At 39.1% G+C, this 17,220-nt stretch overlaps 1 protein-coding gene and 1 long non-coding RNA gene across 3 annotated transcripts; one reads left to right on the forward strand and one right to left on the reverse strand.

Annotated features, from left to right (window-relative positions):
• Nucleotides 1-8,314: 8,314 nt before the first annotated feature.
• Nucleotides 8,315-12,156, reverse strand: LOC149043441 (uncharacterized). Its single transcript, XR_016187864.1, has 3 exons — nt 11,977-12,156; nt 8,782-8,842; nt 8,315-8,417 (listed from the first exon to the last, which is right to left on the reverse strand). It is a non-coding gene; the product is annotated as an uncharacterized LOC149043441 (long non-coding RNA).
• LOC149043442 (cystatin-A-like) lies at nt 11,249-17,004 on the forward strand. 2 transcript variants are annotated; one of them, XM_089210168.1, is made up of 4 exons: nt 11,249-11,375; nt 14,090-14,194; nt 15,764-15,865; nt 16,588-17,004. In XM_089210168.1, the coding sequence occupies exons 2-4, from the start codon at nt 14,126-14,128 to the stop codon at nt 16,732-16,734; spliced, it is 318 nt and encodes a 105-aa protein (XP_089066294.1). In that variant the 5' UTR covers nt 11,249-11,375; nt 14,090-14,125; the 3' UTR covers nt 16,735-17,004. The 2 variants fall into 2 exon arrangements, with proteins under 2 accessions (XP_089066294.1, XP_089066293.1); XM_089210167.1 differs by having other exon boundaries at nt 11,258-11,375; nt 14,067-14,194.
• Nucleotides 17,005-17,220: the final 216 nt, after the last annotated feature.

A 17,220-nucleotide genomic window follows, 5' to 3' on the forward strand; every position in this document is an offset into this window, starting at 1 on the left:
CAGCGTGGTGTATCTAAAAGTTGAACCAATCAATAAGACATAACTTTTCTGTGACTCTGAGTTTCATGCTTACGCGATCGTCAGACAGATTTTAATGAAGAGCATACCTCTCTTAGTTTAAATATATACAGTAGTTTGTCAATTAGCGAATCTATTGTAATCTAAGGTCGACGTTCATTAGGGAGTACTTGTTCTCGTGGCGGTATTTAAAAATTAATTCAGTCTTTTTGTTGAGGTTGCTTGCTTTTTCGGCTTTAATAATGTAAGGTTTTTTAATTAGGCAAAGGTTGCATCGATTTAGAATATTGTTGTAGGCGCTTGCTGAAGAGATGATAGACCAGCTTATATGGAATCGAATCTGATCATTTTAACCAGGCAACAGTTCTTCGAACTTTGCTAATTTCCAAAAGTTTCTTATGGTCAGGCTGGTTGTTAGGTGCAATAGCAACTCGTCTGCCATTAATCAGGTATGATGGGGAAAGTGGACTGGAAGGTGACTCTTCGTCATCGTAGACATATGTTAATGGTCGAGTATTAATGACTGCTTCAATCTCCATCACTGCTGTTAACAGCTCATCATAGTCCTAATATTGTGCGTCCTACTGTTTTATTCACGGACTGTTTCACACCTTTGACCATGCGCTCTCAATAACCACCCCACCAAAGAGCTCTCTCAACGATAAAGTTTCATTTGATTCGATAGTCAGTTAAGTAGCGCAGAAGTTCCTCTGATCATGTAATCTTCCATATATCCTTGGATGCTGATTTGAAGGTTGTGGCATTGTCAGACATTTGGGTGACTGGTAATCCCCGGCGACTCACGAACCTCCAAAAGGCCACCAGAAAGGAATTGACACTCAGCGACGGTGTTAGCTCCAGATGGATCGCTTTCGAGGAGGCGCAAGTTAATAAGCAAACGTACACTTTATTGAAGCTCTTCTCTGATAGACTTTTCATCGCGTACATATCAAGGGCCTAGGAAATCTAATCCTGTGTGGGCAAATGGTGGGTCTAGAGATACTCGCTCCATCGGTAAATCTGGAGTTGGTGGTGGTCTGTATGGAACCCCTTCTACCTTTTCGCAGGTAACACACTTTCTTAAAATTCCCCTCACGGCTTCGCGATCTCTTGGTATCCAGAATCTCTCTCGAATGGCGGTTAAGGTGTCTTTGAGACCACTTTATCTCGGAATGTACATCCTGGATAATGAGATTCGGTGTTTAGAAGGAAGTACAGGGCTGGGGTTTTGCTTTCTTCTGATAGAGGGGCATTGCTTACTCAACCCTTGCTTCTCATTGATCGTCCAGGAACAAACCTTGTTGTGTAACATAGACTGGCGGAAATGTTCCTCTTTGACTCTGCAGAAAATCAAGCTCTTTGGCAAACGAAGCTTTCTGTACAATCCTAATCCAAAGCTTTTAGGCCTGATTCACTTCTTCTGCGTCAAGTTCCTTTCTTTGCCCTCTGGGTATCTTGCGAGTTTCACTGTCCGGTGTACTATTCTTCATATTGCGTATGATTCGCAAGATGTAGGCTGTGACACGAAATAATCGTGCTACACCGCTGTATCGTTCGATGTCAATAACTTGACTGGGATCAACTGACTGGTATTCTGACTTTGTCGTGACTAGAGAATGCGTTACTCTTGTAATTTGTTTCACGATTTCTTGAAGGACGTCTTCTTTATCCAACAATGTTTTTGTTTGAAGCGACCTGGGCCAATGATCTCTCAACAACTTTAGGAACTTGGGCCCATTCCACTACGTTTGGTTTCGCACTAATTGCTCTCCTCTACATCCTCGTGATGGTACATCAGCCGGATTCAACTCCCCGGGACAGAAATTCCAATCGGCTTCGTCAGTAAGTTCTCGTATCTAGCTAATCAAACACAGCGTGGTGAATGAATCAGTCCATAGAAACGTTCCTTCGCTTTGCAGGACGGACTGTAAGGCTTGTTGCGTCGAATGAACCAGCTGGCCTAACAATATGGCTCCTAACAGTTCTAACCTGGGAATTGACTGTGGTTTGATCGGGGCTACTCTAGTCTTTGATGTCACGATATTGGCTTGTGTTCCACCATTGCTGAATTCGGTTCTCAAGTACACAGCTGGTACGTAAGCTCTTTCGGAAGCATCCGAAAACCCATGAATTTGATCCGAGCACATGGCTGACTCTGTCGTGGGACAATTGGCATAACATCGGGGCACTCGGATGTTCTTCAGAGTGTTCAAGTCGTTAATGAAGGATTTCCATACAACTAGAGCTTCTCCTTCAAAGCTTTCATCCCAGTTGACCTTCTAGATACATAGACTTTGGAAGAGGATTTTCATGTTGATTGTGAACGGAGTTAACAGGCTAATAGGATCGACGATATTGGCAGACAGTTTCAGCACAGATCGTTTGGTAACTGTAAGACTTTCTGCGTACCCGATTAATTCGGAGAGGTAATATTGAAATGCGTCTCGAATTACGTCCCAGTATATCCCGAGTATCTTCACAAATCGTTCTGTTTGCAATTTAGCAGCCTCTGCACTTAATTATCCTTCTTCGCTGTGATTTCGTGCGCTTTCCTTTTCGTTTGGAGGGGCCTCGACGGTTAATTGATTTTTCTTTTCTTCGTCCTGCTTTATCCGTTCGCAAAATTGCTCACAATTAGAATTCCACTTGCGCAGTGAGAATCCCCCTTCTTTCATGATTCCTTGCACCCAGCTTGTCGCACATGTCCATAGTTTCATTTTCATGACACACTCCCCTTGCCAGATCGTCAATATCTAGGTTTGAACTTAGCAAAGATGTCACGACACGTTCGCTTTCTTCATACTTGGCAGGATGGTGATTTATAGTCCTTGTGATAATAGCTGGACTTAATGTTAAGCCAAAGACGAGTTTTCGAAACTGGAACTGTTTGTTTTCTGGGCAATCCTTCTCAATGTCGTCGAACCAGAGAAACCTTAGCATTCTTCTATCATTGGGGTTGATCTGTATCTGATGGAAAGCTTTCTCGATGTCAGCTACTACAGCAATTGGATAACCTCGAAACTTGATCACAATATCAGTGTTGTGGCAATAAGTTCGGTCCTTTCTCTAAACATTCGTTAATTGAGGCAGTTGACTTGTCGGTTTTGGCTGATCAATCAAATATAACTCGTTTCTTCGTGGTTTCTCTGTCTGTCCGAATCACGCCATGATGAGGCACGAAATGCGTCTGAGCTTGGTTGTCATTATTTTCTGGTACGGCTTTGATAATCCCTGATTTGACTTGATCCTTGATCACATTGTCATAATCTCTCAACAATTCCTTGTTTTTCTTCAATCGTGAGTGCAGCTTTCTTAACCTTGTTACACACGTTATACTCGTTTGAAGCGGGGAAATGACCTTCCTTCCACGGCAGAAATACCTCGTATCTTCCTTCCTTCCCGCCGAAATGTATGTTCTTCAGGAACTCGCCACCATCTCACTGTGAATGTCAAATCGGCTCACGGACATCAATGATGAGATTTGTAGTTGCAAACTTCTCCCTGGATTCTTCAACACTTTTGTGACCAGACAAGATCCACCCAAACATACTGCTAACCGCTACGGGACCGCTTTCGCCACGAATAACATCTCCCGACACAACATCAAAGTAATGATCCGATCCGATTAAGACATCAATGTTCTGTTGATCCCCTTCAACGATACTTGCGTCAGCAGGTTCGAGACCTTGCAAATGTGCGTAAATATGGACATTAACCTTAGCAGACACCGCTAAACAAATCTTCGGAAAACACAGCGCTGATATTTCGATTTCTCCTAGGGATCCTTGTAAGTGTAGGTTTACTACATCGCATTGTTGTTTTGTGTACCTTTCATATCCAAAGGTGTTGAGATGTAATGTTTCCGACTTGACAGGTGACATATTAAGCTTTGATTTTCATCGGTTTGTTATGTAAGTACGTTGACTTCCGGTATCCAGATGAATTCTGACAGACGCAGTTTCGGAAATAACATCGTTAACAGCTATAGCCTTCGTCGTTTGTAAGAGAACAATTCCCTTTGCTTTGTTGCGCACGGTTGTCGTTGTTGTCTTCGTTTCTTCGGGAGAAATTTCCTTCGGTTTCGCGCTTTTTTGGTCACGCAACGAACAAATCGACTGATGATGCCGCTGACTGCCTTGACGGCATGTGTTTCGATTTTAGCATTCCTTCACATCGTGACCAAATCGCAAGCAATTAAAACATCGTTTATCTCGTTCCAAAGTGTTTCTTCGTTTAGCGGTATCCTTAACAACATCGCATGAGGCAGAATAATGCACGTTTCCACAAAAGACACATTTGCTTTTGCAGCTCTCATCTTGCTGTGAGACCAGAGAACGGAGAAGTGGGGGTTGATTACGAAATTTAGCATGTCCCGATGCTTGGGGTGATTTTCGGTCCCCGCTTGTTTTCGTCACCTCGCCATCTTTATCACGTTTAACAACTCATCCATTTTCCATACTGAATCCTTAGAGTTCCTAGCTATCTGCAATCTAATCTCGGACAGCAATTTGGACATAATGATTGAAATTAATAGACTACCGTATTGATCTGATATTACGCCGAGTGATGCCATGCCTCGGGAATGGACACATACTGTTAAAAGACAAAATTGGCATCTAGCAAGAATTTTCATTATGGGTGATTTTTTACTTATTTGAACGTGTAAAATAAATGGAAATAATATGTCAGCATAAGCTATTCAATAAACATTGTAATTAGCCAGTTGATCATTTCTTATTCCTTTTGGCGGTCTTACCTTACAGGTAGAGTTTGGTCACCTTTTTCCTTATTATGATCGTGAATTTGACATGGAGACAGATGTTTTTGTGTAAACTGCGGTTTGCGGCTAGATATCAATATATTTCCATTACGTTGCTAAAAGATGATTAACTACTAAGAAAATGAGTCTACCTCACAAAAATTGATCCGTGCAGGAATTTCCTGGAAATAACCCTCCTTTACACTTTTACCCACTTAATACTCTCGTTTTTAGGCTAAATCCATGTCGAATTCCCGATTCGGAAAGTAGTTTTTAATTTGAATTTAGCACGTTCGACACCTCTTTTTATTAGAGGTGACTTAGGGTGTACACATGAAGTACTTTTCATCTTCCGCATCGAATTTGTATTCAGATAACCTATACGGCTAGCACGTAGCTCTTTCAGGGGCGGTACCTTGGGTACGACCATTCTTCTCCGAATTTTCTGTTTATTCTGCCGATATGTAACAGTCTTCAAGGACTATTTTCTCTTAAGATATCTCTTCAAGTATGATTTTAATTCTGTTAGTAAGTTTATTATTATTTTTTTATTGGTCAATCTTGTTTTTGTTTCGCTCGACCTCGACTGTAAGACTAAGAAATTTAAGGTGAAAAGTCATTTTGTAAAGCGTAAACATGGCGAAGGTATCTACTTGGTATGCGAACTCCGCTCTGCGTAGTTTAGCGTGATTGGCTAGTTAACTGTAAAAGTATGACAAAGGTTAGATAGTGACAGCTCAGTAAGTGTCACCTTAATATGTGGTGACCCACACTTTCCTAAACAGGTCAGGGCTAGTCCCCGTTGTAATAACTTGAGTAATAAAAGTGAATCAAGAAAGATACAACAAAACAACGAGTGTTAGTACACAACTTCTAACAATATTCGATCGTACTCGTATCTAAGGCTTGAAGGGCGATCATCAGAACATGGTGACACCTTAAGTAACTGATCCATAAGTGCACGGATAATTTACTGGGGACGGTCACATCGTTCTTGCAATAATTTAACTGCGGCATCGTAGTTTGCCTCGGTTAACGTAAGACCCGGGATTGCTCGAGCTGCCACTCTCTCAAGAACATAATTGAGATAATTAAACTTTTCAATGTTAGAAATCCCTTCGTTACGATGTACCGCCACCTCAAATGAGTCCCAGAACGTGTTCCATTTAGTAACATCTGCTCTAAACTTCGGAAGGGATAACTTCGGTAATCTAGTACGAACAACATTTAGACTCACCGGCTGTGCCATCGCTCGATATGATTCCACATGTTATTGAGTTGACATGTTTGCTTTGCTTATATTGCTGTGCTGAACGTATTTGATCTCGATCTTTTGTTTGTCATCGCGATTCCGCCCCACGTTGGGCGCCATTAAGTGAACGCAACACATGTTAATTCGGCCATTTTGATTTTTACACAACTTACACCATTACTTTTCCCGCGAATCGGGTTACATAAATTACGCAAAATGATAAATCACGTGATCATTTCCATATACGGATTGCTGGAATAAATTAAAGTAAAATACTTCCTGCAGCTGTTATAGGGAGAAATTGCAGGTTAATCACTCCTGGGAGTTAAAGGGTCAAGGTAGACAATAACAACATTTGTCTGACTCTCCATTGTTTACTTCAATGTTTTTAAAAATAATTTATTGATTGAAGTGGAGGATGTTCAAGAGATGTTACATGCAAAATTATTACACCAGGTTGTTCACTAAAGGCAGACAATAACAAAATCTGTCTGACTCTCTGTTGTTTACGGGTTACGGTATAATCTAACCGACAGAAAAACACTAAATCCCACAAACTCAACTATTTTATTAAACAGCGGGCAATGTTCTTAATTAGGAGCGACTCCTAAATGCTGTACAATACTAATCGTAAATAAACTTACTTAAGCCCACTTAAATAAGTACGTTTTTGCAGGTGCCATAAGCACATCTCGGATCTTGTTTCTGGGCAACCGAGCTCGATATCGATTGTTTCGAGCTCGGTTGCCCAGAAATAAATATTGATCCGATTTGTCGGTGACTCGGTGACTGGGTGACTCGAGCTCGAAAGCCTACCCGAGCTCGACGAACTCAATCTGCTCTTATCGAGCTCAGTTTTTTTTTATCGAGCTCGGTTTGCCTCGTATTCTATCGAGCACGGTTTGCCTCGTATTCTGTCGGTTTCATATTTGTACCGTTGCACTTATGTCCTCTAATTGCAGATATGTCCTCTGATGTAATGTGATACAGTGGCCAATTATATCCTGCGATCTATCGAGCGACACGCGGTTTGGGACTGATTAAGAGACTCCGTTGTAGTAATGTCCTCAAGCAAAAGTACTCATTCAAGGGGGTCGGGAAAGTGGAAAATTTAACCAGTATTTTCCGGTAACTGATCTAAGGAAAATATGATGTTCGCATGATCACTGCGAACCGGATCATGGGCCTCTCATATTGCTTTCCTTGAAGTTCTATCGTTCCTTCGTTAACACAGAGTGATCGCATCGTTGTTATAACCTAAACGTGGAAGAACAGTTTGCTGCGTGTGAATAACAAAGCGACTTTCGACCAAAGGATGCGTCATTGTTCACGTTTTATTTGCAGCCTTGATTTATTTACAGTCTTCATTGCTCGACTTGCGACTTTAATGACAACATTTTAGACACAAGCTAAGACAAAACCACAATGTGGCGTCATATCACAATTTCTTTATTTTCTTTATTAGTTGAAGATCATAGACTATGGTTCGTCGACATAAACTTATATATTTTTGACACTTCACCTGATCTGCCGGAGGTGAGATCGACTGAGAAGTCCAAGTTGTGATTATTTGTCTGCGTCACGAAGTCTTCCTTGAATCCCAGAAGTTTGCCCTTCAGTTGTTTATTTTGAGTACTGTGGATTTTTGTCGTAGCGCGCTGAGCCCTCCGTTAAAAAAATTGAAGTAGTAGATTGCGATTTTATTGCGGTTCCGCTGATTTTAGCTGTTTTTTTTTTAGTACTGTTTCTAAATTATTGTAGGATTTATTGCCCTTTTGGGTGGATTTGTCCTAATTTACCCTGAACAGATATACCGCATTTTTAAGTTAGATCGCCGGAATTGCACCCTTTATTCGCGTAAAATAATGTTGGGATGGGGGTAGGTGTCGGAAGGTTACCCTCGGGAGAGGTCAATAATTTTAGCCGGTACATTGTAGAATTCCTGCACAAAGCCTGGGGATTATTGGACAAGTCTCACTGAGCCTGAGGAGATTTTTATCGCTGGAAAAGAGAATGTAGCCTTCCCTATAAAATATTCATCAGTCTGCAAGTTTTGGTGCTATGTCTCACCACTGTGATGTTCTGATTGTTGAGACCGGTCTGTATATTACTCACGCCCTTGGAATTTAAGTCAATTTAGCGTTAAAAAAAGGTTTTCAGACAATTGGAAATTTTCCCCGAAGTCGCTGTATACACAGATGCATGTGCATATATTGACGGCAAACTACTGATTTATCTTTGCTTGACATCTGCCGAGTATCAGAAACATCAATCGAATCAATACATACATGGGATAAGATTTAATTTAAAATGACTTGAATTAATCCTAACTGGATGCTGCAGATGTCATTGTGGTTTGAAATACTTCCAGCATCGTCCATTGAAAGCCTATAATGTGAAAAAAGAGTAGATATTTATGGCTCACAAACTAAAAGTCAGAGATAGGAAAACAGTTTAGAAATTTTATCAATGTATCAATCATTAAAAGTACCATGGTTTAGGGTAAGGCGTCGATAGTAAAAACTTTGCATATTACTAACAGACTCATAAGAAACCACATGTCTTTATAGTTATTATAGCAATGAAACTTTCCTTGCATGTCACACCTTTTCAAAAAACTCCATCATTTTTTTTATCTTTATCCCTCATTATCTAAAAATTTTCTATTATCATCACTACTTGCCTCTGTGCATAACGGCTCAAAATTTAGGAGCAAGCATGAGACACAAAGGATATCACAATATCAACCTACCTTAAGAGTCCAGTTTTGTAAAAACCTCTTCTACACTAAGTTCAGTTTGCATTAACCTAAGCTGTAAATGAAGAGAAAAAGTCATACAAACTGATTTCATCAGTAATTCTCCCTACTGTTTGCCATACAATTCTTATGATGTTAGCTGGAGAATTTGGTATTGAATTCAATTAAAAATCTCCTATTTGGTTTCATGTTCTTTTTTTTAAATCTCCTCACTCGTCTGCTTGATATTCTATTGTTATTGCACGGAGAAACACTGTCTTGGTCACTCATGGTAGTTAAAGGGTTAATGACAGGAAAAACTGCAATATACTGACCAACTGTCCAGCTTCGCCCATCACTATTGCATACATAGAGTATGCTCAACTCACATGGTACAGGACTCATCCAAATTAATTCGAAAAAAAGTAGAATGCCCACAAAGAATAGAATGAAAATTGCACAGGAATGGCTTGTATACTTCAAGAAACAGGCCTTTTGCTAGATGGGTATCTGGGTAAACAATAAAACAATACCTGTAACAGACAATAGTAAACTTAAAATAAACTTCCCATCCAAAAAAGTCTTCTTTTATTTTTTGCCCATGAAAAGGGTTTAGGACACATTTCAAAAATAGTTTGGCTGTTCTCCCATTCTCTTTTTTTTGGGTTGCCACAGGCCAAAATTTACTTCTGGCTAGACCACCTGTGTGGACAGCGATCGAAGGTGTAAATTTCACAGATTTGTCAAGCATGCCTGAATGCAATGACATACACCTGAAGCTTGCGGTATTTGCTCTCGCTACAAGTTACAAGAATTTTGTATTCAGTCAGTTCACAGACAAAATATGGAAACTTTACCTGAACCTTTTTTTATACCAGTGTGATCAGAGGAGACCCTTCTCTTTGACCTTGGTTTGATTGCATATTAAAAATTCACCACTTTGTAAGAAAGAATTCTTGAAATACATGCATTAATCGGGCTAAAAAAGTATATTGGCGCATACATCATATACCAATGACTGATTACCTCGAACCCGTGGGTGTCCCTCTCGCTTTCATCTACCAACATCTTGAAAACATCACAAATGAATGTGTTTACTCAACTTTGCTTGTGTCAATTAAAGGTTACGTTTGCATAATTCTAAAAATTGACCAGGACATCCTTTTAACAGTTCAAACTTCGTTTGCTTATCTCCAACATTGAGGATTTTAGGTTTTCCTAACAATTTTGGACTTTGCTGTAGTTTCTGATCTCCTTCCTTCAAAGCGTTTCAGAGCATTGTGAGATTGTAGCAGTGTGGATCCACTTGAAACATGTATTCGTGCAGTTCAGCTGATGAATAGTTGGTGTTGGTTCTCTATCCTAACCAAAAATACTGTAAAATACAGAGATATGAGCTCTATCGTGTGCCCATCAAAACTGACGGTTACAACAGACAAGAAAGGGAAACACTAAGTGTAATTGTTAGTCTTTTGAGGTAATATGTAAGGAGAAACAAGTCATCCATTCAAAGATACTCCAAACCCTTGAAAACTCAAATCCCCAAACTTTTATCACTCAAAAAATGCCAAGATATCACTTAGAACATAAGCCTTCATCCAAAGGGATTCTTAGTTCTTCTTAGTTGCAAATGAGGCCCTCTAGAAACACGTCGAAAACAAAGTTGTCAACTTGGTCGTTCAAGCATGCCAAATGATCTTTTTTTAGGTACATAATTACAGATCTTGACCATCACGGCCTAGACTGGTGTCTAACACATAAAGCAACTGCAATCACGTGGAGTGCCATTGAGTAACATTCTAAATCATGCCCCCCAAAAAGCAATATCCCCTTTGGGCATACCTTTGTGGTTGCTCCGTGACGTCTGCCACAAATGCTCTTGAGGAGGGGGCATTATCATTTCCTGTTTTGAGATTTTGGCCATTGTTTTGACTGCTTTTTCCGTTTTATAGGCCAAAAAACTTTGGATTTCAGTTTGGGTGTTCATTTGTGGAATATCTGGTATATCAGTTTGGTATATTGATTCGATTGGAGATTTGATACCTGGGATGTGAAAATGGGTCTTGATGGTTTTGCATACAGTTTTCCATTTTAATAAAAAACATTTGCAGTTTTGAGGTTTTGAATGTTTTTTTCACGGTTTTGTGGTTTCTAATAGACCCTAATGCCCCCTGGCTGATTTCCATTCATTCCCTCAAAGGAGCTTTAATTACAGTGAGTGCCTTTGCAAACAAGGCCTCTAGAAACGTGACGAAAATAAACTTGTTTACTTTGTCGTTCAAGAGTGTCAAACGATTTTTTCTAGGTAGATAAATACAGATCTTGGAAGATGCGTAGTAGTAATTCATTCTCCAAGTCATAATAATAATAATGATAGTAATGATAATAACTAGTATTTATATAGCGCTCGTATATAAAAAAAACTCTTATGGCGCTTTACAATAAGTATAAGAAATTAATTAAAATTGATTTAAAAACGAACACAATAACTGTCGATAAATATAGAAAACAAATACATTTTTAGATTCTTTTTAAATAAAGGCAGTGTTCCGACATTTCTGACGTGGTTAGGCATCAAGTACATCATCTAGCGGTAACTCCTGAGAAAGGTGAGTTTACCCATCTTCTATCCAATTGTTATGAAAACCTAAAATCCTTAGCGTAGGAGATAAATGAACTAGGTTTGAACGGTCAAAACGATATCTTAGTCAATTTTCAGAATTAAGCAAACGCAAGCTTTGACACAAGCTCAACTTTGCTAACATAATGAGTTCTATTGCTTTGCGTCGTTTTCGAGATGTTAGTGGATAAAAGCTAGAAAGATACCTGCAGGTTTGAGGCTTCTGGTAACCTCATTGGTGTGTAAACTATGCACATTTTGTCTGTGAACTGACTGAATACAACTTGTAGTATTGCTTGTAGCGAGAGAGATTTCCGTGAGCTTATCACTGCAGACTGCAGTCGCAGCGTGCTCTTCAAAATCTGAAATTTACACCTTCGATCGCTGTCCACACGGGCGGTCTAGCCAAGAATATCATTGAGAATCGGAAAACAACTAAACTGTTTTTGAAACATGTGTCCTATACCCTTTTCATGGGCAGAAAATTAGCGCAAACATTTTTTCGAAGGGAAATCGAGAGGACCGCTCTTGGCGAGAGCGGCAGTTAATCGTTAAATCTCCATGAACCAACCATCGTAACAATGACTCACATTTCTGTAACGATTCTCTTTAATTTCTTGATCTCCTTTCGTCCGTGATTGTTTACGTCGTTTCCGGCGATGTTTTTCAGACTTCTTCCATCGTAACTTAGTTTCTGTAACGTCTGCCATATTGTTTTCAATTTTAACCAAATTCATATACGAATCAGTCGATTGTCACCTGACGGAAACACAGGGGTCAAGTACTGCACATGCGTAAGATTCTACAAATAACATGGCGGACTTTCGAAGGATGACTAGCGACTAAACACAGGAATGGCTCCGACCTGTGATTGGATGATAAAAATAGTAGAAGTTAATAAGTTAGATCTTAACTCCTTGCTCATGGGTATTGTTAACCGTGTGTCTCGAAGCGGAACGATGAAATATCAATGTGAAAACACCGATGAATCAAACAAGAAATGGCTGCTTACACAACGAAGAGAAGACAGAGTGTATCTTGTTCAGCGAGGTCGTTCAGCGATATTCCGGTGATGAAAAAGTCATTCGCTGACAAGCTCCGCTGACAAAACTCATTTAGTCAGTTTAGGCGGACGACCAGAGACTGGAGCCATTCGTGTATTTAACCTCAGACAAGAATGGCTCCAACTCATTCGTATATTAATTTTTTTTCGTTCTGGCTAGGTAATTTATACACTGAGATGAAAACTGAGAGAGCGATTTATTAAGTTCTTCTTATGTTGAAGTCTACAGTGCTTGCAAATGAAGTCCTCTTTTATCACTACAGGGCTATGTAGGTTCTAGGTTTTAAAATAATGCAGCAACTGCATGTCACGTTTAGAAAATCACGCAATGTTGCGTGACGCTGCGACCGATGTTTTTAATTTACAGTAAGCTCTGGTAGAGAAATATGGCTTGGCCGCAATCGGGGGAGTTTTTTTCGTGGAAAACTGATTTTTTAGGTTATTGTTCACATGAAGGACAAATCCATTTATCGGGCTCTTCATCTGTTTTTACACAGCATATAAAGGAAGAAAGTCGCGGATTGATTTTGCTTGGTAATTTCTAACAACTCCACTAGACCTAAAAAGGGAAAAAAACAAAACAAACCAAAAAAAACGTCTTACCAGTCAAACCAGTGGCAGTAGCTCTCGCACTGAATCGTGTCGAAGTACCTTGACTGTTTTCAGTGATGGAACAAGAAAGAGTACAATGATTTTATAAAACTTGTTCTAAAATTAATGAAGGCTGTTCATCACATGACGCTGTATTGGAACGAGTAAATCTCGTTTACTATTGTATCACACTACTGTTTTAGACAAGGTATTTATACCACTTAAATTTAAGAAAGAATGAGTAGAACATAAACCACATTTTCTGTAAAGTACACGAGCCATCCTAACTTAATTTGCTAACTGCTTTCCAGGAATTATCTGTAAAAAACTGCTTCAATTTTTCAAATTTGAAAATTTTTAGCTAAAACCGTGGCTCCCCAAAATATTTCTCACCTTGCCTAAAAAATTTTCAAAATAAATTTTCAAAATTTTCACAACTTTACCTATTGCTGCTCGTAGGTCCAGCCGAGCCCATATGGTCATTGGCCCCCGCAATAGCCGCTCACAATGGCCCATAAATGTAGGCGTTTTGTCGTAACTTGTAAAACTTCCTGAAGAAGATTGCGGGATTGCCCGCATCGATTCGCGCATAAAAAAAATAGAATTGGAACTACGTTCGTAATTCTTGGACAATTTCGGCATTGGAAACGCAAAAAGCGGCAGAAGATAGTTAAAACAAAGAAAACAGAAACGACTCTCGTGAGTTTGTTGTGCAACAAACACAGGTGACTTCCTTTCCAGGCTCTCGAAGTAAACAAGTCATTCTTTTAACAATTTCTTTCAACAATTAAAATTGTTAATAAAGCGAAATCTTTTTGCAATATAATAAATCCTTTATTAACCAAGCTTGTTTGGTCAAGATGGCTGGATATTAGATATATTAACCTCATTCATTTTTCGCATTTTTATGGACTTCGACATCGTATCGGTCCATAAAAATGCCAAAAAAGGACTCAGCCAATATCCAGCCATCTTGACCTCACGCTTGGTTAATAACGCGTATTTGTTGCAACATTTCTGTTTCAGCAAAACTTTGTCGTGTTTTAAAGATCACCTGGGTTTCTCGAGATTGCTCTGGGTACAAAATGGATAGGACTGGTGGACTTAGTGAGGAAATGAAGGCTACTAAAGAAGTACAAAAGATTGTCGACGAGGTTTGTTTAGAACTCGTAACTATGAGCAAGCGCAGGACATAGACCACAGGTGGCCCAAGAGTAATGTGTGTGATTTTGGGTTCTAAAGGTTATTAACGGAAATTCCATAACAAATTAAGATCGAATTTTGAGCGTAAGGCCAAGCTCAGCCAGGATTTCAGAGTTTATCCAGTTGAATAGTAGCACAATACGCGTTCCAAAGAAAGTCGCCAAAACAGCGTTAAAGGACTGTAAGCGACAGAACACCTACGAAAAAAAGGTAGGGAGACTTGACACGTTATATTCGATTATCCTTTCGAATTTTTTGGGGGGTTTTCCTTTTTTTGAACGGCTCACGCTTACGCTTAAAATTAGATCTTAATATGTCAGGTATTCCCGTTAATGACCTTTAGACCCCAAAATCGCACACAGTACGCTTGGGCCGCCTGTGCATACACTAGCAAGGAGTATAGTAGGAAGTTTGTAACCATATTTAATCACACATTTCTCGTTTCCTCTCGCTATTAGCAATGACAGGTCCAGACCTTGAGCTAAGGGGGTGGGGAGGGGGGGGAAGGGAGCAGGCTTTTCTTTCCTCTTTGTTTATTTTTTAGTCAGAATAAGAGGGGGAGGCAGGCCCCCTGGACCCCTCCCCTAGATCTGCCACTGACTAGTAATTTGGCTTGACTGTGTCTCGCCAAAATACAAAGCATGGCTCAACATTATTCGCTTCATATACAAATGTGCCACTGAAGCATGCCCAAAAGTTAAGATTTAAAAAAATTATAGAAGTGTGGCAGAAATCTCTATAAAAGAAGTTCAATAAAATTATATGCAACAGTTGAAAGTTAATCTTAACTCTAGATTTGATGGGTCTGTCAACTTTTCCATCACAGCATCCTAACTTGTTCTTCCTTTTAAAATTCTCTGCCCCCTTCCCCTCTTCATTAAAAAAGAAAAAGAAAAAAATTCGGACTAAAATTTCCTGTGGACCCTCTTCTATGGCAAGTACGTTGAGACTTACTTGAAGTCTGACCTTGGTACTGCACAGTAGATGGTCAAAGTCCCTGGCTTTATCAAAAACAAGTAACAGCTGTGCAGAAAATTATCTGGTTTGTCTCAGAATTTATATGTTAGGAGATTATTTGAGAAGTCCTTCGCTGCAGATCACATGAACTCAGTTAAGGAGCATACTCTGAGAACTTAAACCAGAAACCACATAGGAAAAATCTTAACCCAGTTTGTGCACACTAATCTAAAAACAATGTATTTATTTTTTGCTTTAAAGGAGGAAAAATTGCAGCCAGCGAATAATTTCCCTTGCAAAAACCAAAAAGAAATCAAACAAATGCCCGACTGCACAACCAAAATCTGAACCCCCATCAGGTTTTTCCTTAGAGGCAATGCGGTCAGAGTTATTTTAGTTCTGAATTTTAATTAAAAATGGTCAAATTTTGTGCCATTTTGTCCTTACTAACCTTAATACACAAACTATGCACTTTGCTATACATGTGCTGGTATGGAGAAACATAAATTTGTTTAAAAATTAATGAATATATTTTAAAAATCTCTGGTATCTATTTTGTTTAGGTTAAGAGCCAGGCTGAGGCAATGGCTGGTACAAAATTCAAGGAATTTAAAGCCATTTCTTATAGAACTCAACTTGTAGCTGGTACAAATTACTTTGTGAAGGTTTGTATTTGGTATTTGTAGAGGTCTCATGTGGTAAATACTGTTACAGAACAGCTTTGAATGGTCAAGATGACAGTCTCCCCTCCTCTTGAGATTGTAGTTCGTCACTAAATGTCATAGAGATGGCCAAGCGATTAAGTCTCTTCAAGGCTGTAGAACATCTACTTATATATCTCTCAAAAAAAATGGAATCCAGTTCATTTCATTAAACATAGTTAGTGTGCGCGTTGTTCTTTCAGCGTCCAATATGATGCGTGCAACTCTCTTCTGCATCTGTAAGACTGTTTCTAGCAATTTCTTACTGCAAGATGACCAAATTGGACTGAGGTACAACATGACTGGCTCTATAACAGCCAGACAAAAAATTAACCTGTGCCTTTGCTTGAGATAAGGACTAATATGCCTCAAAATTCCAAGTCGTTTTGACAGTTTCTTCCATAAATCAACCATGTATGCTTCAAAGCTAAGATCTTTATCAATGATTAAACCAGAGACAACTGCTATCATGCAGGCTAAGCTCAGCCAGGATTTGAAACTTTACTACCTTATTGATAATTTAAATTAATCAATAATAATTAATATTAATTAATTAATTAATTAATTATTATTATATTATTAATTATAATTAATAATTAATTAATTAATAATTAATATTAATTAATATAATCAATAATAACCTTGTATCATCTCCTTGTGAGGATAACCTCTGTTTTATTTCTCAGGTGTATGTGGGTGACTCTTCCTATGTTCATTTGCGCATAGAGCAAAGTTTACCACAGTATGGATCAAAAGTTGAGTTAATAGCCATCAGGACTGGAATGTCGGATGATGACAGCTTGGATTACTTTGGAGCTGATGGAAAAAAATAGTTTTTTTGACCGATGAAAATAATGGTAGTTTGTTTAGATAACGATTCAATTTAAAATGTCTTTACAGCTTAAGAGGTAAAAAAAATTCATAACTGTTTGCACAAATTTGATTAAAAAAAAAAGAATATTGAGTTTTGTAACTTTTTTTTCGTTTAAGTTAACTTTTCGTAAGTGAAGCACTACTCAACAAAGAAGGAAGGCCATGAACATTTAAAGGACTTAATGCCCCAACTCTCCTTTAGTGATACAATAAAAGCATCTGAATGAAAAGGAGAATGTGTGTTTTGATATCCAGATATTGTGATAGGTAAAGTCTACTCTCAAGCTTAGTGGCCCACTCTCCTGGAGCTTCTCCTGGCTTCTGTACCATGTTACTGGATGGGATGCAAGTCCATCAGGGTTGCTGTCACCCTTTTATACTCCTGAGTGGGGAGAGCATTAGGGTTTGAACAAAAGCCAACGCTGCCCGAGAGCTTGAAGCTGAAC

Source organism: Pocillopora damicornis, chromosome 6 (genome assembly GCF_964200805.1).
Source record: "Pocillopora damicornis chromosome 6, jaPocDami1.2, whole genome shotgun sequence".
Taxonomy (NCBI): Eukaryota; Metazoa; Cnidaria; class Anthozoa; order Scleractinia; family Pocilloporidae; genus Pocillopora; species Pocillopora damicornis.

What these genes read in the sequence shown, in the direction of transcription:
- LOC149043442 (XM_089210168.1), top strand. Translation starts at nt 14,126, where the DNA reads ATGGATAGGACTGGTGGACTTAGTGAGGAAATGAAGGCTACTAAAGAA. An exon ending in TACAAAAGATTGTCGACGAG is followed by an intron (nt 14,195 to 15,763) that starts GTTTGTTTAGAA and finishes TATTTTGTTTAG; the next exon opens with GTTAAGAGCCAGGCTGAGGC. An exon ending in GTACAAATTACTTTGTGAAG is followed by an intron (nt 15,866 to 16,587) that starts GTTTGTATTTGG and finishes TTTATTTCTCAG; the next exon opens with GTGTATGTGGGTGACTCTTC.